The sequence below is a fragment of the Berghia stephanieae genome, chromosome 12 (genome assembly GCF_034508935.2).
Source record: "Berghia stephanieae isolate SIO BIC M18660-M18661 chromosome 12, UCSD_Bste_1.3, whole genome shotgun sequence".
Classification (NCBI taxonomy): domain Eukaryota; kingdom Metazoa; phylum Mollusca; class Gastropoda; order Nudibranchia; family Aeolidiidae; genus Berghia; species Berghia stephanieae.
In genome coordinates, this window is record NC_088371.1 from 32092263 (window position 1) to 32116231 (window position 23969).

A 23969-nucleotide genomic window follows, 5' to 3' on the forward strand; every position below is an offset into this window, starting at 1 on the left:
AAACATTCCCTGTAATGTACATTTTTAATTTTTTAAATTGCTACTACACTTGATTTCAATGTCATGTATTCCCTTTTGTTAATAAAATGTTTCAGACGAAGAGGTTTTGAAAAAAAAAAAAGTTTTCCATGGATGGAGAAGTGAAACCTGATTAAACAGGAGAATAATGATCGATGAAACTTACATACAAATCATTACCAGGTTTTAATGACAAAAAATGTTGTCATAATGAACAAATTGACAACATCTTACTTCTTGATCATAATTTTCTTGGCTAAATTAGCTTTCACTGGGTTGGGACTTTTTACCCTGGGAGGTGGGACATTTCACCCCGGCCTGGGGGGAAAAGTCCCACTTCAAATTTTTATAAACTTTAGCCTGTAACTAAGTCCCTGTGCACAGTGTACTGAAATAACTCTGCACACATACAAAAGAGACCTGTATGTTGTGTGTGGAGCAACATCAACATAATATTATCATTATACAACAATGTAATAACTAAACATAAAGTCATTAATACAAGATATGTTATAATACATCCACATGCTATGTCAAATACGGAAATAATATAAAATAATGATATAATAACATTAAATTAACATTCATATTGGAGTCAAATTACAAAGATGCATTAATCAAGATGTGTTTTGACAAAGACATGGTGTTTAAACTTTGATTTAAATATTGATAAGGACTTCGCTTCTTTTAGGAAGAGAGTTCCAGATGGAAGGTCCGACGTGACTGAACGATCTGCCGCCGTAAAATGTATATTTATATTTATTTGAAACTATTAATTTTGTAGAATCTAGTGCAGAGCGTAGACTCCTCGTTGGCTTATAAGTTTCTAAAAATTCAGTAATATACAATGGTGCTTGATCATTAAGGCACTTATAGCACAATACTGTTAGTTTGAATTCGATTCTCATTTTAACTGATAACCGATGCAGCTCATACAAAAGTAGCAACGAGTAGGATGTTCTCTTTTTTCTTAAAATCAATTTAGCAGCCGCATTCTGGATACTTTGCAGGCGTGATATTTTATCATTGCTTACATTCGAGATCAACGAGTTACAGTAATCTATTTTAGATAGTAAGAAAAATATTATTAGTTTGCATGTTACTTCTTTTGTTAGGAAAGGTCTAACGGACGCAATTCTTTTTAAGCCTATTATCAAACTTCTACATAGAGAATCAAACTGTGCCTGCATAGTCATATGTTGATCTAGCATTACCCCAAGGTTTTTCACACACGTTGAGAGGTTAATTGTGCACCCATTTATATTTAGAGTAAACTTCAGAAAATCATCTTTCAAAACACTTTTTCTACCACACACCATCACCTCTGTCTTTTCATTATTCAGCTTTAACTTGTTAATTTCCATCCAGCATTTAACATCTCTAATACAGTCTTCAACACGGGTAATCAATGATGGGATATTACAAGGGATATCGCTTACATAGATCTGAGTGTCATCAGCATAGAAATAAGACATTAATTTATTTTTAACAAAAATATCCGAAAGAGGTTGAGTATAAAGAGTAAAAATAACAGGATCAATGACAAACCCCTGTGGAACGCCGTAATTTAGAGGAAATGTTTGTGATACTGCGCCATCAATCAGAACCGACTGACATCTTGATGTTAGGTAGGATTTAAACCAACTAAGCGCAGTGTCTCTTATTCCAAAAGTAATTTCTAATCGTTTAATATCTCATGATCAATGGTGTCAAATGCAGCCGAAAGGTCCAACATAGTCAATAAACAGACATGATTTTTGTCAATACTATCAAGAACATCAGTGCATACTTTTAAAAGGGCAGTTTCGGTGCTATGGTGTGATTTATAAGCAGATTGGAAATTTTCACTTAAATTATTTAGATGGATGTGATACAATAGTCTTTTTAACACAATGCGTTCAAGCACTTTGGATAGATATGGAAAGTTGGAGACAGGTCTGTAATTTTTCAGTTCGTTTACATTTAGATTTTCTTTAATAGTGGTTTAACAATGGCACGTTTAAACGAGTCGGGGACACTTCCGGAGACCAACAAATTATTTATAAGTTCAGTTATTGTTGGTAACAGTTCTTCAACACAAGTCTTAAGAATACTAGTTGGGATGGGGTCTACTAAGTCACAATATTTTGATGGGCTATCTAAAATGACCGACTTCACTTCATCCTCAGTGGCTGGATTGAAAACATGTAGCGGCGTTCCGTGGAATGGTCCAAAGCTCGGTGACGATGATGATGATGTATTAAACACTATTTCAGTCCCTGGGGTGACTTTGCACCCCAGGCCTAGGTCTTATTTTCACAAAACAGCCAATTTTTAACTCAGATACTTCAAGCTTGACGTCATTTTCTGCACATAATATTTCTGAATTGATGTTGGACCAGAATAAAGTCTATCTGATTTTTATAAAGGCCACCCATGTCCACTTCTTTCTATCGAGGTTTGTAAACCATGTATTGACAATGGTAAAGTTTTCCATTCAACGCCAGTTGTAAACAAATCTGGCCTGTAGAGCTGTTAAAATCTTTGTAAAAATTTACAAAACTTTAATTTATCGCTAAATTAATTGCTTAAAATCCACAAAAATGTTACCAAAATTAGCACAGTCATAAGAGATCCGCTGAGTATGAAATAAAATTCATCCTATATAGAAATAACACTAAAAATTTGAGAGCTTTGTGAATAGCAGCCTTCCAGCGCTGAACATATTACAGTGAACGATATTGTAAGAGTGTTGATATAAAATTCTGCCTAGCAGTTGACTAGTACTGTATGCAATGAAAAATATAGCTCCATTTGGCCGCTTGGGGGGGGGGGGGGGGGGGGGGGAATTGAAAGATTGTGATGGACATTGAGCATGGTAAATCTGTGGAAAATCACAATATAAATGTTCATAGTGATTTGTTTATTAATGTAACACCAACAAGGGTTATATGAATGTAAAGGTGGTCATTGACAACTTGGGCTATGTGGAGGTCATGGGTCATCATGGTCTGGGCCTGATGAATGACAATGGTGAGAGGTTTTCTCAGTAAATGCCTTTCCACGTGTCACACATTTATATGGTTTTCTCCTGTATGAGTTCTGATGTGTCGATGTAAACCTGAATTATGAGTAAATGCTTTACCACAAGTAACACATTTATATGGTTTTGCTCCTGTATGAGTTCTCATGTGACCTTGTAAAACTGAATTCTGAGTATATGCCTTTCCACAAGTCACACATTTATATGGTTTTTCTCCTGTATGAGTTCTGATGTGGTCTTGTAAATGTGAATTCTCAGTAAATGCTTTTCCACAAGTCACACATTTATATGGTTTTTCTCCTGTATGAGTTCTGATGTGTCGTTGTAAATGAGGATTCTGAGTAAATGTTTTTCCACAAGTCACACATGTATATGGTTTTTTTCCTGTATGAATTCTAATGTGTCGTTGTAAAACTGAATTCTGAGTAAATTCCTTTCCACAGGTCAGACATGCATATGGCCTTTCTCCTGTATGTGTTCTGATGTGTTGTGTTAATTGATTATTCTTAATAAATGCCTTTCCACAAGTCTCACATTTATATGGCTTTTCTCCTGTATGAATTTTAATGTGTTGTTGTAAATTTGAATTAGAGAGAAATGCCTTTCCACAGGTCACACATTTATATGATCGTTCTCCAGTTTGGAGTCTTGAGTGATTTTGCAACTGTGAATTTGTAGTGTTTTGAGATTTCGTATCAACTTGAGGCTCATCTATTTCACTGAAGTCAAATCTTTGGTCTGGTCTATTGTGATTAGTGGGAAGATGTTCCAAAGTTGTATCATGATTGTTCTGGAAATCAATGCCAGGCTCTTGCCATTCCACACCTATGTCTGTAGTTTCATCTACGTCAATTTCAATTTGGATGTCTTCATGAAGTCCATCATTCGAAGACTGGTCACAGCTGTCAACATCGTTGTTATCTGTAAAATAGATAAGAGTATTCTGACCTCCACAAAACAATAACTTAGAAATCTATTGAAGTGATAAAATATCCCCAATTAAAGAATTAAATATGTGTGTATTGTAACTATACCTAACATAGAAGATTGATTTTTATATTAGACCTGCATGCGAGTCCTGACCAAATTGTCTGAACTTTTTCACACATATCGCATTACCGGATCTTTTATTTTGTAACTCAGTACTTAGTCATATACATTTTCTTTTGGATTGTCCTACCGAATATATTTATTTTAAAATGTTAAAAAGTACCAAACATTTATAGGGACAAGGGACAGCATGGAGGTAGAGTGGTAGTTTGATATTTTTTCAAAAATAAAAATTAATAATTATTTTTTACATAGACAGATAGGCCTTTAAAAACCATTTAATAAGATACCTTACTTTTGGATCTAGGATAAACGGTTCCAAAGTTATGATGATTTTACTACTCTAGATTTAGTCTTACAAAAAGCTCAAAATTGATTGAGAATTCCCCCACTGGGAAGCCTCTCGATAAGGTGACTACTGATTAAAACGGGATCTTAGCATAGAGAATAGGGAGTTTAATAGAAATTCTAAATGTACCTCACACACTTGAAACCAATGTCATATGAAAGAGCTGGCAACACAGATTACAAAACAGTTTGAATTTTGTTTCTATCTTGATTAGAAATGTAGTTACGGCAGTTCAAAGTCTGAAATTTCAGACCGATTTTTACCCCAAAATTACCATTGCAAAGTTGTGACCGAAATCGCGTGATGTTAATAAAAAATGGTTAAAACAGTCAATATGGAGTTCTTATCATATATTGTATACCAAAATGTTCGTCTTATCGAGGACAATGCATTTACATTAATAAAGAGGAAGATAACATTTCAAATTAACACATTATTACATAATATGTCGCAAATGTTACATAATCAAAAACTCGGCAAGACGTAAGGAACAATTTGCTCTATCACTTTTGGATTTATCCCCAATATCTCACTGAAACAATTGCAAATAATTACCCTCTTTTAATTAATACATAGAGAGAATAAAAAAGGGTTTGAGACTATCTAAATGGAAAGATATAAACATGTTGTGTAATGACATAATGAGTTTATTTTTACCCATGGCAATTTAATTGTATATAAATAAAATGGTAGATTGAAAAAGTTCAAATAAATTGAAACAGATTCCCTATTATAATTAGAAGGAAAGTTCTGGCTTTTAATACTTTAAAAAATTCTGCTTAACACTTTGGATTTAGATATTGCTATTACATGATTTGAACTGACAATTAATATAATTTTATCCCCCCCCCCCCCTCCCCCCGCCTTCTCTCTCAATGTATGGGGGTGTCAAAACTAATAGAACTTCTTACCATAATAATTATTAAGGCTAAGGCCTTTAGAATATGGATACAAATGATAAACATATCTAAACATATGGGAAAGAAACTTGATGACCTGATGGCAAAGTAAAATAAAATTAAATTAAAGCAATTGGTATTTTTAAAATATCGATATTATTATTAATATCGGATTTCACAAAGAGAAGAAATATACAAACTTTTAAAACAAAAACTATAAAATGCCTATAAATAAAGTTGGAAAGTATGTATTCAAAATAAAAACATAGTAAATAATAGTACTGAAAATATTATGGACTAAATTTAACATAATACATAACTAAATTTAAAATATCGATATGAATATCGATATCGCCCGGCAGCCATGATGAGAAGATAATGTAAACAAGGCATTTCGGCGCAGAGTTAAAAGGTGTCTGCGCATCGATATAGAGCCCTGAAATTTGGCATGAATAAAGTTTAGATGCTATTCTAAAAACAAGCGTTAAAATTTTTAAAACACACGCGGTAAATAAAAAAATAAATGCATTTGAAAATTGCCAAATTTTAACTTCATATAACTTCTGGAATTATTAATGGATTTTTCGTTAATTGGCACCATTTACAAGGAAATTGAAAGACGAAAATAATGATACCAAAATATCTGCGATATTCCTCTTTATAACGAAGTTATGCATCTTTAATTGAACCCCGCAAAACGCGAACGGCAATTTCCAGTCACAACTTTCCTATGGGCGAGTTGGGTCAAAATTTGACTGCCACTGCTGCTGCTCACTAAACTGCCTATAAGAGAAAAGAGGGTTGGTCACTTGTGGTCAACATTAAACATACTGCACTGCCTTCAATCTTTATGAAATTTGATATAGACACAGACAAATGATTTATCTAGACGCCTTCTCTTTTATTTTTTTTTTGCTATCTCAATTTTGAAAAAGATTTCAAAAGTTTTAAAATGCTGTTATTTTTATAATCAAATTATAATTTTTGATACAATATGTCAACATTGATTTCTATCACATCAAAAGAAATCTTGATCTCTGCCCTTTAAAATGATAACAGAGCCGTTCACATACTGTGAAAAATAATGCAACAGTGATTATAATTATATGAAATTGTGTTATACAAATTTTAACCCAAAGTTGCGCTTCACTTGTCCAATGGCTAATCGGCACCTGTCTACCTACAGACTGGGCTAGGGCGAGGATTGAGTGAGTTAAGAAATCTTGTGAATCTTGAAGAGGACGAGTCTCTGTCTCAGCAGTGAAAACAGCCGTCAACGACTGAGGTGTTTTTCTTTTTTCTCTCTTGTGTTACTCACTTTGACTTTGACTGTCTGTGAGAATGCCTCTTTATGAATGATTTTCCTTTGCCACCGTAATCGGACCCCCACAGTAGTTTTTAACCTGGAATAATTGATCTTATCTCTAACTCTAAAGAGCAATAACCATCCCAATCATTAGACTTTAATCCACTGGCAAAAAAAAAAAAAAAAAAATACAAAATGCAGCACCCGGCTGGGCTGGCATTCTCACGTACTCCGAAAGAAAATCATGGCCAATTCCATTTGAATAGATTTCGAACACCATTCTCAACTGACTTCAGATCCGACGAACGGTCAAAGAATTGTTCGGGCATGATAACAAAAAATAATGTAAAAGAGTAATAGATCAAAATATACAACGACAAATCCCGAAAGTTTATTGATAGAGCGAATAAAATTGAAATGTAGCAACGTTCAATTGAACAAACAAAAGTTACTTGAATGGAATACCGAAAGTATGAAAACGAAAGTTAACGAACTGCGCATGCTCGATTATATCGACACACTACTCGTTTTTCAGACAATGAAGAGTTGCGGTCGAATCGAAGACTAGCGGAGTTTCCCGATAATTGCCGAACGAGCGTCGAGGGCTTGAAAGTGCCGACAATATTAGACAGATTGGTTAGAATCAGCGTGGGTGCGCAACTGGATGCGCGGGTTGACGGAGGTAGGAAACAATAACAAACCCACATGGTTGCCATTACCTCCACCACCATTCTCGCTTACGGTTTGTGGAAAGCACTTCATTACAGGCACGTAATAGTGAATCTAGTTTTTGTTTTGAACATTTCTATTATTATTCTTTGTAAATTGACCCATATTAAAAGAAACATACAAACAAAACAGGCATGACCAGTCACTAACAATGCCGTGTAGTTTGTAGACAGTAACACAGTACGGTGAACATGACTGACACTGGGATCGGAATGTCGGAACCCATGAGTCGTTCGCAACTCTGCCTCACGTATTCATTTAATCAGTCAATTTAATTTTTATTAAGCTTGCGTAAAACATACAAACAAAAAAGACATGACCAGTCACTAACAATGCAGTGTAGTGTGTAGACAGTAACACGGTACGGTGAACATGAATGACACTGGGATCGGAATGTCGGAACCCAGTAGTCGTTCGCAACTCAGCCTCGCGTACTCATTTAATCAGTCAATTTAAATTTCATTTAGCTTGCCTATTCTTCAAGTTTATGTTATATTCACTTTTTCTATTTAAAAAGGGTAATCCAAACAGACCATAAAAACGATTTTATAATAAGCCGACTTCAACTTCCATCACTTACGACACGAACTTATTTTGGGTGGTTTTTTTTAACAAAACCGTTTGACTCAAACTAAAGCTTCGGCATTGGATAAGGAGCGAGGTCCCTGTTGCCATCTTGCTTAGTTTATACAGAGACTGGGTTGCCAGCTTGGCTGTTCTTGATAAATAGTAGTAAATAGCACAACCTTGTGCAATGAGAGATAGAGAGAGAGAGAGAGATTTTGAACAAAAAACGAATATCTCTCTCTCTCTTACCCTCTCTCTCTCTCTCTCTCTCTCTCTCTCTCTCTCTCTCTCTTGCCCTCTCTCTCTCTCTCTCTCTCTCTCTCTCTCTCTCTCTCTCTCTCTCTCTCTCTCTCTCTCTCTCTCTCTCTCGCTCTCTCTCTTCCTATTTCATCTGTCACACTGTTTGACAATCTTCTTCACCTGGCTCACTTGTACTTGTAATATCGGGTGTAAGGTAAAATTTTGAACAATTATTATTATTTATAAAATGCAGAAACTTTGCAAATAAACCGATAGACTAGATATTAATTCGATTCGAAAAGTGGAACACAAAAGGAGAATTTGCGAATACCCGGTCCAGACATAAGCGTCATGGTCTTATTTATAAAGTGCAGAATCTTTGCAAATAAACGGATAAAATAGAGATTAATTCGATTCGAAAAGTGGAACACAAAAGCAGAATTTGCGAATGCCCGGTCCAGACATAAGTGTTATGGTCTTATTTATAAAATCTAGAAACTTTGAAAATAAACGGACAAGATAGAGATTCATTCGATTCGAAAAGTGGGACACAAAAGCAGAATTTGCGAATGCCCGGTCCAGACATAAGCGTTATGGTCTTATTTATAAAGTGCAGAAACTTTGCAAATAAACGGATAAGATAGAGATTCATTCGATTCAAAAAGTGGAACACAAAAGCAGAATTTGCGAATGCCCGGTCCAGACATAAGCGCTATGGTCTTATTTATAAAGTGCAGAAACTTTGCAAATAAACGGATAAGATAGAGATTCATTCGATTCGAAAAGTGGAACACAAAAGCAGAATCTGCTAATGCCCGGTCCAGACATAAGCGTTATGGTCTTATTTATAAAGTGCAGAAACTTTGCAAATAAACGGATAGACTAGATGTTATTTCGATTCGAAAAGTGGAACACAAAAGGAAAATTTGCGAATACCCAGTCCAGACATAAGCGTCATAGTCCTATTTATAAAGTACAGAATCTTTGCAAATAGACAGATAAAATAGAGATTAATTCGATTCGAAAAGTGGAACACAAAAGCAGAATTTGCGAATGCCCGGTCCAGACATAAGCGTTATGGCCTTATTTATAAAGTGCAGAATCTTTGCAAATAGACGGATAAAATAGAGATTAATTCGATTCGAAAAGTGGAACACAAAAGCAGAATTTGCGAATGCCCGGTCCAGACATAAGCGCTATGGTCTTATTTATAAAGTGCAGAAACTTTGCAAATAAACGGAAAAAACAGATTAATTCTAATCGAACAGTGGAACACAAAGGCAGAATTTGCGAACAACCGGTCCAGACATAAGCGTTATGGTCTTATTTATAAAATCTAGAAACTTTGCAAATAAACGGATAGACTAGATATTAATTCGATTCGAAAAGTGGAACACAAAAGCAGAATTTGCGAATGCCCGGTCCAGACATAAGCGCTATGGTCTTATTTATAAAGTGCAGAAACTTTGCAAATAAACAGAAAAAATAGAGATTAATTCTAATCGAACAGTGGAACACAAAGGCAGAATTTGCGAACAACCGTCCAGACATAAGCGTTATGGTCTTATTTATAAAGTGCAGAAAATTTGCAAACAAACGGATAAGATAGAGATTAATTCGATTCGAAAAGTGGAACACAAAAGCAGAATTTGTGAATACCCGGTCCAGGCATAAGCGTCATGGTCTTGTTTAAATGAAACAATGCCATTAAAAAAAATATATGGTCAATGAGTAATTAAGCTAAATATGCGGAGTTCAAATAGATAACTTGATCTGTGAATTTTTTTTATAATTAGCTGTTTTTATTCTCCATCATTTAGGTTATGTGATTAAGTTTATAATTGAAATACAAACTTTATCTCACTTATCAATGTTGTGCAATAAAGGAGAGTGTGAGTGAACCTGAGCAAAGGAAATTATTTGAGAGAGTGATATTTATCATGCTTTTCAGTTTGTAGTTGAATTCTAGAATGGATTCTTTATAGTTCTTATTGATTGTATGTCAGTATGTCAGTCTTTAGGACACCGATTACCCTAATGCGGCCACAATTTACAATGTGACGACCACAAGCCCGTTAAACGCAGAGTGGGGTATTGTTTGCAAGTAATGCTATGGTTTTAATAGGATATCTGTCTCCTATTAAAATACATTCCTGTGTTGGATTTTGGATTAAATTCATGTCTTCTTCGGATTTTGGGATATTTAATTTTCATGGATTGTGATTGTGATTTCAAGACTATTAATGTAAGTAAATGCCCAAATAGATATTTTTATTCATTTATTCTTTATTTATTTTTTTTAGTTTTGTTTTGTTTTGAAGCATTTATTATAACAAATATTGTACATATGCACTTATACACCAAAGACTATATCCTTTCAACTGCTTATTATTATTATTATTATTATTATTATTATTATTATTATTATTATTATTATTATTATTATTATTATTATTATTATTATTATTATTATTATTATTATATAATATAATAATAATTATAATAATAATAATAATAATAATAATAATAATAATAATAATAATAATAATAATAATAATAATAATAATAATAATAATAATAATAATAATAATAATAATAATAATAATAATTAATAATAATTAATAATAAGTGCATTGAGTGAAATCCCAATCATGGTTGCCCAAATAAAACTGGCGCTAGAATCCCGACTACCTGTCTAAACGAATGTTGTTTGTACGATACATACTAACTACACGTTCGTTCAATATCGGGGGCAGAAAATATACGTTTGGTTTTATGAAATTAAAACAGTAGTCCCACATTGTTCTTTGATGTTATTTGTGGTTGCATTTGCTTTGAAACTTACACATTATATTGTGTTACATTGTTTACAAAATATTTCTGGTACTCGTATGCATGTGTAGTCAACGGACCACCGGTCAATCGTGTTCTTTATTATTTTATTATTAATTTTGGCTTGACATCTTACATATGTGAATTTGACAGGTTGTTATGGATGGTAATTATAACATTAAGTGATTTTTAAACATTTTTACGGCGTTTTAAATGTCTTTCTTGCATTCATTGCCGAGCACCTCCACTTTTCTGTTACTATTTTAACGATCAGCTGATTTTCTCTTGCCTCCCCTTTAATTTCGCGGACTTTTTTTCAGAACGAGGCGTGGGAGTGGCTAATTGCGCATCGGGGCTCTAACGGGGCCGATTAGAGATAGACGACGATTGGGATTGTTTGGAAGCTTTAACCCTTTGCCCACTAGTCATTATGACATCCAAAATGCTATCGCCTTCTACATTTACGCCAGAACAGAAATAGAGGGTGGAGCCTACCATGATATAACATTTTATGGAGCCCTAATTTCGTCATATCAGTTCTGTCCACTGACAGGTGGGTGGGTATCGCTTTCCAGAACTTGTGTCCTTATATGAAATTCTGAGTTTTTGACCAATCAACGGATTGCTCTTTTGATAGCTCGCTTGTCAAAATGAGTCAGCTCAACCCTTGATTTATGTAGATGCATCACAGGCGGTATATGTTGTGTAACTTCAAAGACCACGTTTGACCGAAAGCGATGAATGGAAGCCCTACTGTGGCGTGGAGAACGAGGTCTTGTATGTATAGTTACGTCATATCTCAACGCTCGTGAATTCTTAGTACGGCTGGACTCACAATCAAAACACGAAATATGTGTTTTAAACTCTTGAATCAATCGAGTTACATCAGTGCGTTCGTCTCATTGAGAAATGAAAAACGATATATAAATCAAGAACATCGACCGGAAAACAAGGAAATTATCATAAAATTATAAAATTTGAGAAAGCTGTTTTCAAAATCAAATCTATTACAAAAAAGGTTATTTCTAGACCGATTTTTATGTGACAAAGACAATTTTCTCCACTTTTCAAGCTGATTCCAACAATGAGGTTTTCAAATTTATCGCGATAAGATTATTTGTCATTGTTTTTTTTTTATACCCAATTGACTGCTCAGGAAATGAATACGTAATCCTTGGCGGCTAGCGAGTAGGTGTTAAATTTTGCTTACCCTTTCCCACGTAGACGCACGCACACACACACACACACACACACACACACACACACAGACTTATCGTCGTCTAGCATCCTATCGTTCGGCTCGACGATTAAAAGGGGTTCGTATCGTCGCTAAAATAATTACAAAATACATATATTTAAAATATATTTATGGTAATGTGAATTAAATATTTTAATGCTCTAATATATCAAGAATGATCATTATTGTGATTTATTACGGTGTGAATTGAATTTGACTTTTAAAACTGAAGTTTAATCTGACGCCCTACTTGCTGTTATCATTCGAGTCTAAGTTGTAATAAGGCAACTTTGGCCAGAAGTGAAAGACATACATTGTGTGTTCAGTCTGTGTGTGTGTGTGTGTGTGTGTGTGTGTGTGTGTGTGTGTGTGTGTGTGTGCGTTTGCGTGGGAAAGGGTAAGCAAAATTTAACACCTACTCGCTAGCCGCCAAGGATTACGTATTCATTTCCTGAGCAGTCAATTGGGTATTAAAAAAAATAATGACAAATAATCTTATCGCGATAAATTTGAAAACCTCATTGTTGGAATCAGCTTGAAAAGTGGAGAAAAATTGTCTTTGTCTCATAAAAATCGGTCGAGAAATAACCTTTTTTGTAATATATTTGATTTTGAAAATAGCTTTCTCAAATTTTATAATTTTATGATAATTTCCTTATTTTCCGGTCGATGTTCTTGATTTATATATCGTTTTTCATTTCTCAATGAGACGAACGCACTGATGTAATTCGATTGATTCAAGAGTTTAAAACACAGATTTCGAGTTTTGATTGTGAGTCCAGCCGTACTAAGAATTCACGAGCGTTGAGATATGACGTAACTATACATACAAGACCTCGTTCTCCACGCCACAGTAGGGCTTCCATTCATCGCTTTCGGTCAACCGTGGTCTTTGAAGTTACACAACATATACCGCATATGATGCCTTTACATAAATCAAGGGCTGAGCTGACTCATGTTGACAAGCGAGCTATCAAAAGAGGAATCCGTTGATTGGTCAAAAACTCAGGATTTCATATAAGGACATAAGTTCTTGAAAGCGATATCCACCCACCCGTCAGTGGACAGAACTGATATGATGAAATTAGGGATCCATAAAATGTTATATCATGGTAGGCTCCACCCTCTATATCTATTCTGGCGTAGATGTAGAAGGCGATAGCATTTCGGATGTCATAATGACTAGTGGGCAAAGGGTTAAAGCTTCCAAACAATCCCAATCGTCGTCTATCTCTAACGGGACCCGTTGGCGCAAACTCAGTATTACGGAGTTATAGTTAGACACCGAAGCTCGCCTAACGAACGACTTGCCCAACACGTGACCATTTTTTTTCTCGCGTCCTCTCGTCTAATCTCGTCACTCCGGAATAGAAAGAGGAGGCGGAGTTCATATGATATAACGCAATGAAAGTTCTGTCCGATGACGGGTGGGGGGATATCACCTCTCCAAAACTTACCTTATTATATGAGATCTTGAGATTCTTATCCAATCATCGATTGCTCGTTTGACAGTTCGCTTGTGAACAGTTAGGAGACCATCTCTTGATTTATGGGCAGGCGGCTTTGCGTAAAGGCGGTGAGTGTTGTATACATCAAAGAGTACCGCTGACCGATGGGTAAATAGTGGTTTTGTAACCCAAAAGCCCTGCCGTCTCGACTGCAAGGTCTTGTATGTAATAGTTGCGTCACCATCTCAAGGCTCAGGAATTAATTAGTGAGCTGATTCAAACAATGTGGGTTTCAAATTTATCGTATACGTAATCATTTGGAAGCTACAGAGAAAGGTGTTTTTGTGTAATCCCTTTCACACACACACACGCGCGCGCACACACACACACACACACACAAACATATACAAACAATACACATCCCTGGTCATCTATTGCCTATATTATTAATGTTAATATATACATCCCATGCTGATTGTCACTACCCCCCCCCCCCCCCTCCAACCATTTCCACCATCCAAGTACCAGCGGCCTTTTCTCTTTGATTTCGTATCATGGTCTACCCGAAGCCCAACACCTCGATCGTTTGTGGGTCAACCCCCCCCCCCCCCTCCCCCCACCTTCCCCCGTAATCAATTTATAATTTTCTCTCTGTATAGAGCGCCACATGCACAATTATATACTATTGAATGACACTGACCTTGCCCCTCCCCTAACACAAGCCAACAGCAACCCAAGCTATCCTCTATCACGTGACCTTAGATCCGATGCTGCATACCGCTTGAGAGTCTTCACTATCCAGATCTCGTTCATGGTCACGTGAGAAGGCTATATCCGTTCGGGTTCGGCGTTCGGGTTCGGCGTTCGACCCGATTTCGTTAAAAGCCTATTGTCGGCAATCCGACGCCCATTCGTCGGCACTTGACTGCTCGCCGCCGGTCGAGTTGGGTCTCGCCGACACTCTGACAATTGACGTCACTCGCAATCAGATTACTTTAGCAATAAAAAAAAAATAAGTGATCCGGGAGATCGCAACTACCGTGATTGTCGGAAAACCGACAATTGTCGGCACACATGCAGGTCTATTATAGATAGTATGCGATTAAACAGCTGATCGGAGTGGAAGTTTACTTCCGGCTGGCAGAAAGCAATGGAAGACAATGGCGTAGAATAGTAAAATATTAGTTTCTGTCGATAATCTTCCGTATTTTTCTGGTTCTAGACATAAATATATTTTTTTAAAAATTCCCGTTAATGATGTCGACCCCTATGCCATTTGTGAACACGACTGGTGCCATAATCTTTAGGAACTACAGCCAGTCTCATCGTTTGATGTAGCGAACTACCTCGTCACGACCACAAGTTTCTGTCTACACGGTCTACACATTTCACGGTAAGTCTGTATTATTTAATCGTTTCCCTATGCTATACCTATACTATGTTACACCATTCACGGCTAATTGTAAGATTTATTCTCAAAAAATCACAGAAGACAGATATGTCGAACCTGACACGGGAATATTAATATGATATGACCTGCTTCACGAGTCGTGATCATCTTAGTCTTAGTAAGTTTAGTCTAAGTTAAGTCAGTCTAAGTAGTGGATCAATGAGTCTTTGCGGTTACATTCAAATTTCAACTATTTTGCCTTTAAGGTGATGAATTCCTCCGAATTCACCGAAGATTATAAATAATAATTTAAATTAAAAACACCAGGGCAGGCAATGACTATAAAATCAATGTGGTCCAAATCAAACTGATTAATACAGTAACAAAACATCATACCCATAAGACTGTTTTAAAAGCCCCACCCCATTCCAAGGGACTGAGCTTGATCCCGAGTGAATATTTTTTTTCTTATCCCACTCCCCTTGTCAATCCAGCAGTGATTGGGTAGCTGAGTCTGTTAGATCTAGCGGAAAGTACTTTGACATAGACTAGAGTCCTATCTAAAGGGTAGCAATTGCTATGGTCCGTTTCGCGCTTTTCAAACCAGGTTAAACTTCGGCTCCATTGAATGACTACTTTTTTATTCGATATTTTACTCAATCCCCCAACTATATAATTTTTAGCCCCACGGCTGATGTTGAGTTATGGAATTGTGTCTCTCTGAATAATTCTAATAACCTTTCAGATGAGTACTCCACATTTCACAGCAAATTTAATTCACTGTTGTTAACTAAGTGTGATAACAACAGTTTTTATCCTCTAGTTTCAATTAATAATATTACCACCATTGCCACAATTTTTTTTTTCAGGCTTACAGGGGACTGACAACTTATAATCAGGCCTACAATGGATGGGTGACGGATGTAAAATGGTTTAAACCTCCTAGCTGTGGGAAAGTGGTACTAGCTGCTAAGGTAACCCCCCCCCCCCCGCCCCGTTTTCATCTCACTTCTATGATTATTATTACTGTTATTACATATTATTATTTTGATTTCTACATTTATTTATATTACTCCATGCAGGATTGATAATACGATATAGAGGTTTTTAACACATGGCTATATTCATTACAATGAATTTTCTTGAACTAGAATATGAATAACTTAAAAAAAAAAAAGAAATAAGAAACTTCTTTAATAGGTTCAAGTTCTACTATGGGAGACTCAGTCGAGTCCTTGGAAAAGCCTCTTTACTCACATTTGCTCAGTCAGTGTGTTCGGACATAAACGTTTAATGGTTTTGCGACTCATGGCAGTCCCGTTAACTCAGTTGGTAGAGCACCCATTTCACAATCAAAGAGACCGAGATATATCCTAGATGAAGTTAAGATCCCACCCCCTCCCCTTTCTTTTATTTTTGTACACCCAGCAGTAATTTGGCAATAGAAAAGCGCCCTATTAGAAGGGTAACAAGTTATTATTTTCACACTATAGAAGCTGGGATGAAATCTGGCTCTATAGACCTAATGGTTCTGATAGACTACTTTTGGTGCTTGCGACACTATTACGTCATTTTCAGCACAATTAAAAGCTGTTGCGAAATACGTAGTAAGAAAAATGGGCTTGGATCAAATACAGAGCAGAAGTAGATCAAGGTTATTAATGTGCTTAGTTTTGAGATCGCCTAACAGTTCCATCCAGAGACGGAATACACTCAAATGTTTATGTTTAATTCAAGAGTTTTACTGCACTTGCGACACATTTCAGCACCAGTAAAAAGGAATAAAATGGGATTGTAAAAATTTCCAGATTTACAATTAAAAGCACACAAGAAAAGTAAGACAAAGAGGAACGAATGTAGATTCCAAGAGAATGCTATCAGTGTACTAAGTCTGATAACACCCAAAAGTCTCATCCTGACACAAGCACAGGTCCCCCCTAAGAGGAATACACTCAAACGTTCACGTATTATTTTTTTTATTATATTATATTAAGTTACGTTATGCCTTTTGCGCAGCGATATCATAAGATATCGTCGCCTAGGCATTCCACGAAGGAATATAGATAACTCATCAAACAAGATGTCTGATGTCAACAGGAATCACCCACGTTGTCAAGTGAGCAAATTGGGGTTAATAATCTTGCTCAAGGAAAAAAAAACGAAAGTGCCTGAAGCGGGGCTCGAACCTGGGTCATCCGGATCACAGTGCACTGCCTTAACCACTCGGCCACTTCGCCCCCCATATTATATATAACACAATATATATAATAATATATATAAAAAAAATTTACGCGAACCGATTTACAAGACAAAAAAAAATTTTTTTCCAAAACCAACAATATTCATTTGACTGTTTTCTCTCTCAGCCAATGACTCCGGCAAGGGAAAGGACAAAACCAAGTAATCTCATTCCAAGACAAGGACATAAAGAAACTTGGAAAACAATATAAGGGATAGAGGACACAGCATGACCTCTTGCCACCATGGGAAGTCAAAGACCCCACCCAGTCTATTGTTTATAAAATGTTGATTATAAATTTACAAAATAAATTTACATCCATTTGTCACTCTCTCATCTAAGGACAGGAAAAAAAGCATGTAATCTTATTCCAAAACAAAGATAGAAAGCTACCTGAAAAAGGAATACAGACATAGGGGGGTGAAGAAAGCAATAATGACCTTGCCCACAATGGAAGGTCAATGACCCCACACCCAGGGTAGAAAAATGAGAACTCAGTCAAGCATTCACCATCAAATTACAAAAGCAACGGATAAAACAAATTTTTAAAAAAGTCATTACAGTACTTTATTTTCTTTATTGTGCTCCAACTTCATGTTTAAATATACAATGGATTTCTATTTATTTGCCAATTCAAAAATATTATTAGGTTTTGAATATTATTGCAGAACATATAATATATCAATGACTATCCCGCACAAATCTTTGGGCCTCTTTTTCGCTCACGAAGTGCCCGAATTCGCGTCAAAATATGGGACGAAGCCGTTTCGTATATGCTATTTTAAAAATTAATTACGACGCTGTTTATCTATGAATATGACTGAAAGTTGGCACACTGTTAGAAAAAAGGTCATTTTAGATTATGTCAAGCGACAAAACTCGTGCGATTACCAGAAGACCGTTAAAAATAGATTTTTACTCTTTGGAGTAAAATATTTCTAAAACTACCGGGCTGGAGGTTTTGTCGCTGACAAGGTAATACATGAACATTTCTTCTTTTTGGTTGTAAAATTTCATATGAATATGACGAGTACTTTTCCCATATTTTACAAAACACCATCCTAATTTGCTCTTCAAGTTTCAATCTTTTAATCCACTTATTACGCAAGATACAACCAAAGGTCGAAAAAAAAAAATGCCGAAAAAGCGTCTCATATTTTCGTGTTTTTTTCCTCTTTGCGGGTCATCCAAATAAAACTGTATAACTTGTTTATTTATGAATGGATTTTCAAAATTCAAAAACATTTTTACTCAGTGGAGATGGGCTTGGATTTTAGATAAAAATTTTCTTCAAAAAGAGAAAAAAACATTTTTCATAGTCATTGCTATATAATAATGGTAACATAAGTAATACTACTACTACTAGTAGTAATACTACAACTAGTACAATTTTTTCACAAACATTTCGGGCAAAAGTAAAAATGTTTAACAATGTATTAGTCTAATGAAAAGAATGAAAAGGATTACAAAGGTATATAAAATCAAGCATTATTGGAAAAGAATGAATAAAAAGTCTGACTGCTTTCTTTTCGTTTCAGGTTCGCCATTCCCAAAAATTGGGTTATAGTGGACTCCGTGTGTCGACAAGTGCCTTCTGCTCAGCATCAAGATGGGAACCTGAAATGTCTGTCTTCACAATCCTGTAAAAGAAATACCAAGATTAAGTTAATACATAGAGCAAATAGTACATTATTGACCTACCACCTCTGGCGTCTATCGTGTCACTGGGAATTTTAATTTTAATATTTTAATATGTTTGAAAACAAAGAAAACTTAAGCCCCATTTCCTCAAATACGCAAGTCATTCATTTTACAGGTCAAAATAATTTTTTTTAAAGTTTTTCTTTGACTTCAACTTCAAATGCCAATAGTGCCTGAACCTTATGATGAATTCCAAAATGGTTTGGCATATTTATGTGGAAATCTATTCTTTTAAAAAAATAGAGTTGTGGATCACCATTGCTCCGTACAGCAAATGTTAAATATTTATCATCAGCACAAAATTACTGGCAAACCTAAAAATTCTAAAACTATTTATTTACAAACTCTACAAGTAACACGCAAATATTTTAAAAACTAAATGTAATTCTATCACCTGTGGAATCAAACTTGTATGCTCAGAAAATCTGCTGTACTGTAATTTTCGGGCAATTATTGGCCTTCGCCAAAAAAGAAAAAAAATAAGAACTGTATTTCCTACACCAGTATACAAAAAACACACATATATGTTTTCTCTACACGGGAAATTCCATTGAGTGTTACAAGCGCTGCACCTAACCATCAACTTCTTGTAGATACCGCTAGCTATAACCAATAAAAATGGACAAACTTAGCCCATAATATTTTACATTTCTGGGAATGTTAGTTTTTTCTTTTATGCCATATAATTTATTAATTTTTTATTTAATTTGTTGCCAGCGTGTGTATTTTGTACATACATAGGGAATAGGTACATGCTTCTGTAAAAAAAAACGTTTGATTGGTCATTCTGCTGATTTGTGCAGATTGCCTTTTACACAATGAAATGACAATTGGCTTGTAAAAATAACATGTAGACTATATATTAATATATTCATTTAGCTTAAACGCATAATTTAAGGTTAATAAAACATTTCCTCCCAGATCTTAATAATTGAGGAATAAATCAATATGGGTGAACTCATTTAATTCTATCTATCTCATCATAAGAACACTTTGTCACTACGTTGTGTGGCCTTGAGCAAGTCACCTCAGCCCTAGCTCAGTTTGTGGCGCTGTGTTGCGGCAATGGCTGGGTTATTTCAGTCTCCCTTTAGAATAGACTCCAAAGACAAATTTTCCCTAGAGGTGAATAAAGAGAATCTATATTTTTAAAATTTGTTACGCTATAGTCAAAGACAAAAACCTTCAGGATTTTCTAATTTTGTATGAACTATCCTAAAAGGCAACCTATCCATAGCATAGAAGGACATGCTCACAATAGTATTCATTTCATTGCCCTCAAATTTAATGGATCTTCCTCTTTTATTAATTGTCATTGCCCATTCATTCAATAAAACAAAATTAATCAACATAATAAAGACAAAGCTTTTGATTCAAATGAAGTGATGTTTTTGTTCAGTTATTTATTATCTCTGAAGGTAAAAGTCTTAAAACTCAACCATGTAAGCTTTTGTACAGTCTGGTTATTTGAAAAAAAACTTCTCTTGATGTCAGTTCTTGCACCAACAATTTGGACAAACTTTTGACTTCATTACTGGCTCACCAGACAGGCATTCCTTACATACCTTATGAGCAAATGAAGTCACTTGATATGTGCTCTATTCCCCTTTGTCTTATTACATTCCTCAAGTCATAGATTTGTGTCTTAGCTTTGCAATATGAAATATGATTTTGTGCCCTTTGTCTATTGTTATATGCATAGATCTACAATCTTTTCACTCTCTATTCAACTTCCTTTCAACTGTCAATGCAATGACCTTAAAGTGTAATGAACGCACAAACGTTGCTAATCTCACTTTTTACCCCCAAAAAATTGCTTGATTTGGACCTATTAAATTTCCTGAGAGTGAGATCTGCTTTTATTTTTATATAGCGCATGCAATATCCACCCAAAGCACTCTACAAGATGTCCCAAGCCAACAGAAACATTAACATATAGGAAGAGATATCATGCAGACATAAATATTGTTTTAAACAGATACAATCAATACACTTACATTTACATGGTCAATGATTGAGCTAGTTTCTCCAATTGTTGATTGTTCAACTAGAGCCGTTGCTGCCTGCAGTCATTGCGTTTGTTCCTATCTTTAAGACATGAGTAATGGTCTGTTTTTTTCTCTGCCCCATGTCCAAGCTTTAACGTTGGAAACCCAATCAGGATCAGTTTCATCAAGCAGTGATGCTGGCCTACCTGTAAAGGCAAAAAAATTGATTGTTGAAATATATTACTTCATTTCTTGCCTATTACAATCTGGTCCTGGTCCTTGTGTGGCTATGTGGTCTAGTGGTATGACACTCGATTTTGGATCGGAAGGTCATGGGTTCGAGCCTTGCGCTCGACGCATAGTTGAGTCCTTGGAAAAGGCTCTTTATTCACATTCTCTCACCGTACTCAGGTGTAAAATGAATACCTGGCCGTTTACAGCGTTTTCTTTGTCCGAAAAATTGTAGTGTCGCCTAAAAGGCGTCATGTCCCGTTCTACATGTTAAATGTTGCTGTTGACCAGGGACCCCTTGTAAAGCGCTTTGAGCACATTTAGTGGATATTGCGCTATAATATAAAGCTCAATTTTTAAATTATTTTTTTTTTACAATCCTTAAGTTTTCCGTTAAATTTACATCAAGCTTTGTCAAATTAGAACAAGGGTAGAACAATTATATAGTGCAATTTCCATGAAATGAAAATTTGTTCAAAGCGCTTTGCAAGGGGTTTATAGCCAACACTTCTTCACTAGAGGAATTCAAGCGTCGATTGATTACATTCTTATTCCGACAGGCTTTCTTTTGATTATGTGTATAATTAGCGTTGTTCGTGTACTGTGTTAGGGCTTCATGATTAAGTTAATCTATGTTTTGCGCCCAGAGCCCTCCTGATGAAGGGATGTTTGGCGCACTATAAATCTATACCATTATTATTATTATCAACAGCAAGACTCTACATGCAGGTCGAGACATGACGCTTGTTAGGCAATATTACATTTTTTCCAGAAAGAGACAATGCTGTTTAACAGGCCTGCATCTGCCCCCTGAAAAACTTGCCTGAAAATCCTCGAGCTGAAGCTTTTTCAATAACATGAGCAAAAATCCCCATTTCCCAGAATATTTTCTTAGAATTTCACCAATTCAATAGGCTGTTAAACAAAATGAAAAAGTATTTTAATTAATTTTTTGTTCCGGCAGAGCGAAATTGCCAGAAATGCCGGCAAATTTACAGGCCTATGTTAAAAGCCAGTTACCCAATTTATGCCTGAGTATGGTGAGAGAATGTGAATAAAGTTCCTTTCCCAATGACTCAACTGCTCAGAACGGGTCTGGAACCTTAATCCTTCCAAAATGACGGTGATAACTATACCACATAGCTGCAATTAAAGTATCGGGATCCCAAAGGACAATTTTTTTAAATTGAAATTTTATTATTATTATTATTGTCATATTTGGGAAAAATTCCATATGAAGGCCCTAATTCAATGACTATACGAAACATTATAACTAATCCTCACCTTGAGTTAAAATTAGTTTCTAACTATGAAAATTATGAAAAGTCATTTTAGTGGATTGATAGAGGTCGATTGTTTCTTTCTTTGGATTAAATTTTAAAATAATATTAATTATTATATTAATTTTGTCATTAAAAAAATAACCATTACTATCATTATAAACTGACACTGGCAATCACTAAGCAGCGTGTTAAACTTCTGTCAAAAACTAGCATTTACATGTCCAACAGTGGTGTAGAAAAGCAGTTTGTTCGTGTTACTTTACAATACACCACCAACGGAGGAACGGAAAAAAAAAACTTAAGAAAAACGCAACCTTACTTTTAATATTTTTTCAAATGGAGAACATGTTTTTAAAATGCACAATAAAATAATCTTGACAAAGCATAAGTTATAAACTGGAACATTATAATTCTAAAATGAATGACCAGAACAACAGTGAAAGACTTCCTAATCTCATAAAAGCCAAAGCTTGAAAACGAAAGTAGCCCTATCACTATCGGTAATGAGGCATTTGGTTTTGATTTAGAGTATGTTGCACGAGAAATGCATGAAATATTCATGGTCCTATCTGATAACTAAACACAACAAATAAAAGATCATCCATCCGGACCGTGTATGGACCATAAAATAAAATGATTCCTTCTAGACCGCCTACAGACTACAGACAGATTACATCTGAGTCTGAGATGAGTCAGATGATTTCTCCAACTTCGGAGTTTCGCATAGAAAAGTCACATCGGTGAAAAATCCCTCCGTAGATTTTGTTAGACCACCGAGTTTGAAATTTTTGATTTGATTTCTCTTCCATGAAAAAGAATAAAACACATATTTACTAAATCATAAACTTGCAACGTCAGAAATTAAGGCAAGGACCTTGGTCGGTTGCCGCCAACTCCGTGACATGCTATGGCCCACAATGGCTACATGATGATGTTGGACCGAAGTAAACTTGCTTTGTTCACAATAATAAAAATTAATTCATATCGTATATATAATATTTAAGATTTTAATTTGTCCATCAATTCTTACCTTTAACAAAATGATCATTGCAAACTCGGTGGCTGCAAGTTAGATTTGAGCCATCGCCAAATCCCTTTCTTCTGATCGCTGCAACTGTCTCCGCTGGGTTAAATTTATTATTTTTGGGTCCTTCGTCTTCCTAATGGATGGTAACCTGAACATTTTGACTCCATCTCGACCCTGTCTTCTAGTGCATCCGATGATTATGTAGTTATTTGGCACGTTTCACGTTTGAAAAATTGGACAAGAGCTTGTTTCACATAAATGTATACAAGCAGCCAAGTTCTTTTGCCATCCGGAACTAAAGTAGGTCATTGCGTGACGTCATCAGCATACTATCTATATATTCATAACATTGGAAGAAAGTTGGTGGATGGATTGTTGACCAAAACTGGTGAATCACAATTCTGATTATTCTG

The 23969-nt window shown here is 35.5% G+C and overlaps 1 protein-coding gene and 1 long non-coding RNA gene across 3 annotated transcripts in view; one reads left to right on the forward strand and one right to left on the reverse strand.

The window, feature by feature from the left end:
• Window positions 1–2846: 2846 nt before the first annotated feature.
• The window catches only part of LOC144958177 (uncharacterized), a 28254-nt gene continuing 7131 nt past the window's right edge, over window positions 2847–23969 (reverse strand). For both annotated transcript variants that reach the window (XM_078889958.1, XM_078889957.1), the window contains exon 4: window positions 2847–3961. In XM_078889958.1, the coding sequence (XP_078746084.1) occupies window positions 3066–3961 (896 nt within the window). In that variant the 3' untranslated portion in view covers window positions 2847–3065. The remainder of the gene's footprint in view (window positions 3962–23969) is intronic.
• Window positions 14780–20409, forward strand: LOC144958181 (uncharacterized). The gene is made up of 3 exons (XR_013642378.1): window positions 14780–15090; window positions 15957–16061; window positions 18865–20409. It is a non-coding gene; the product is annotated as an uncharacterized LOC144958181 (long non-coding RNA).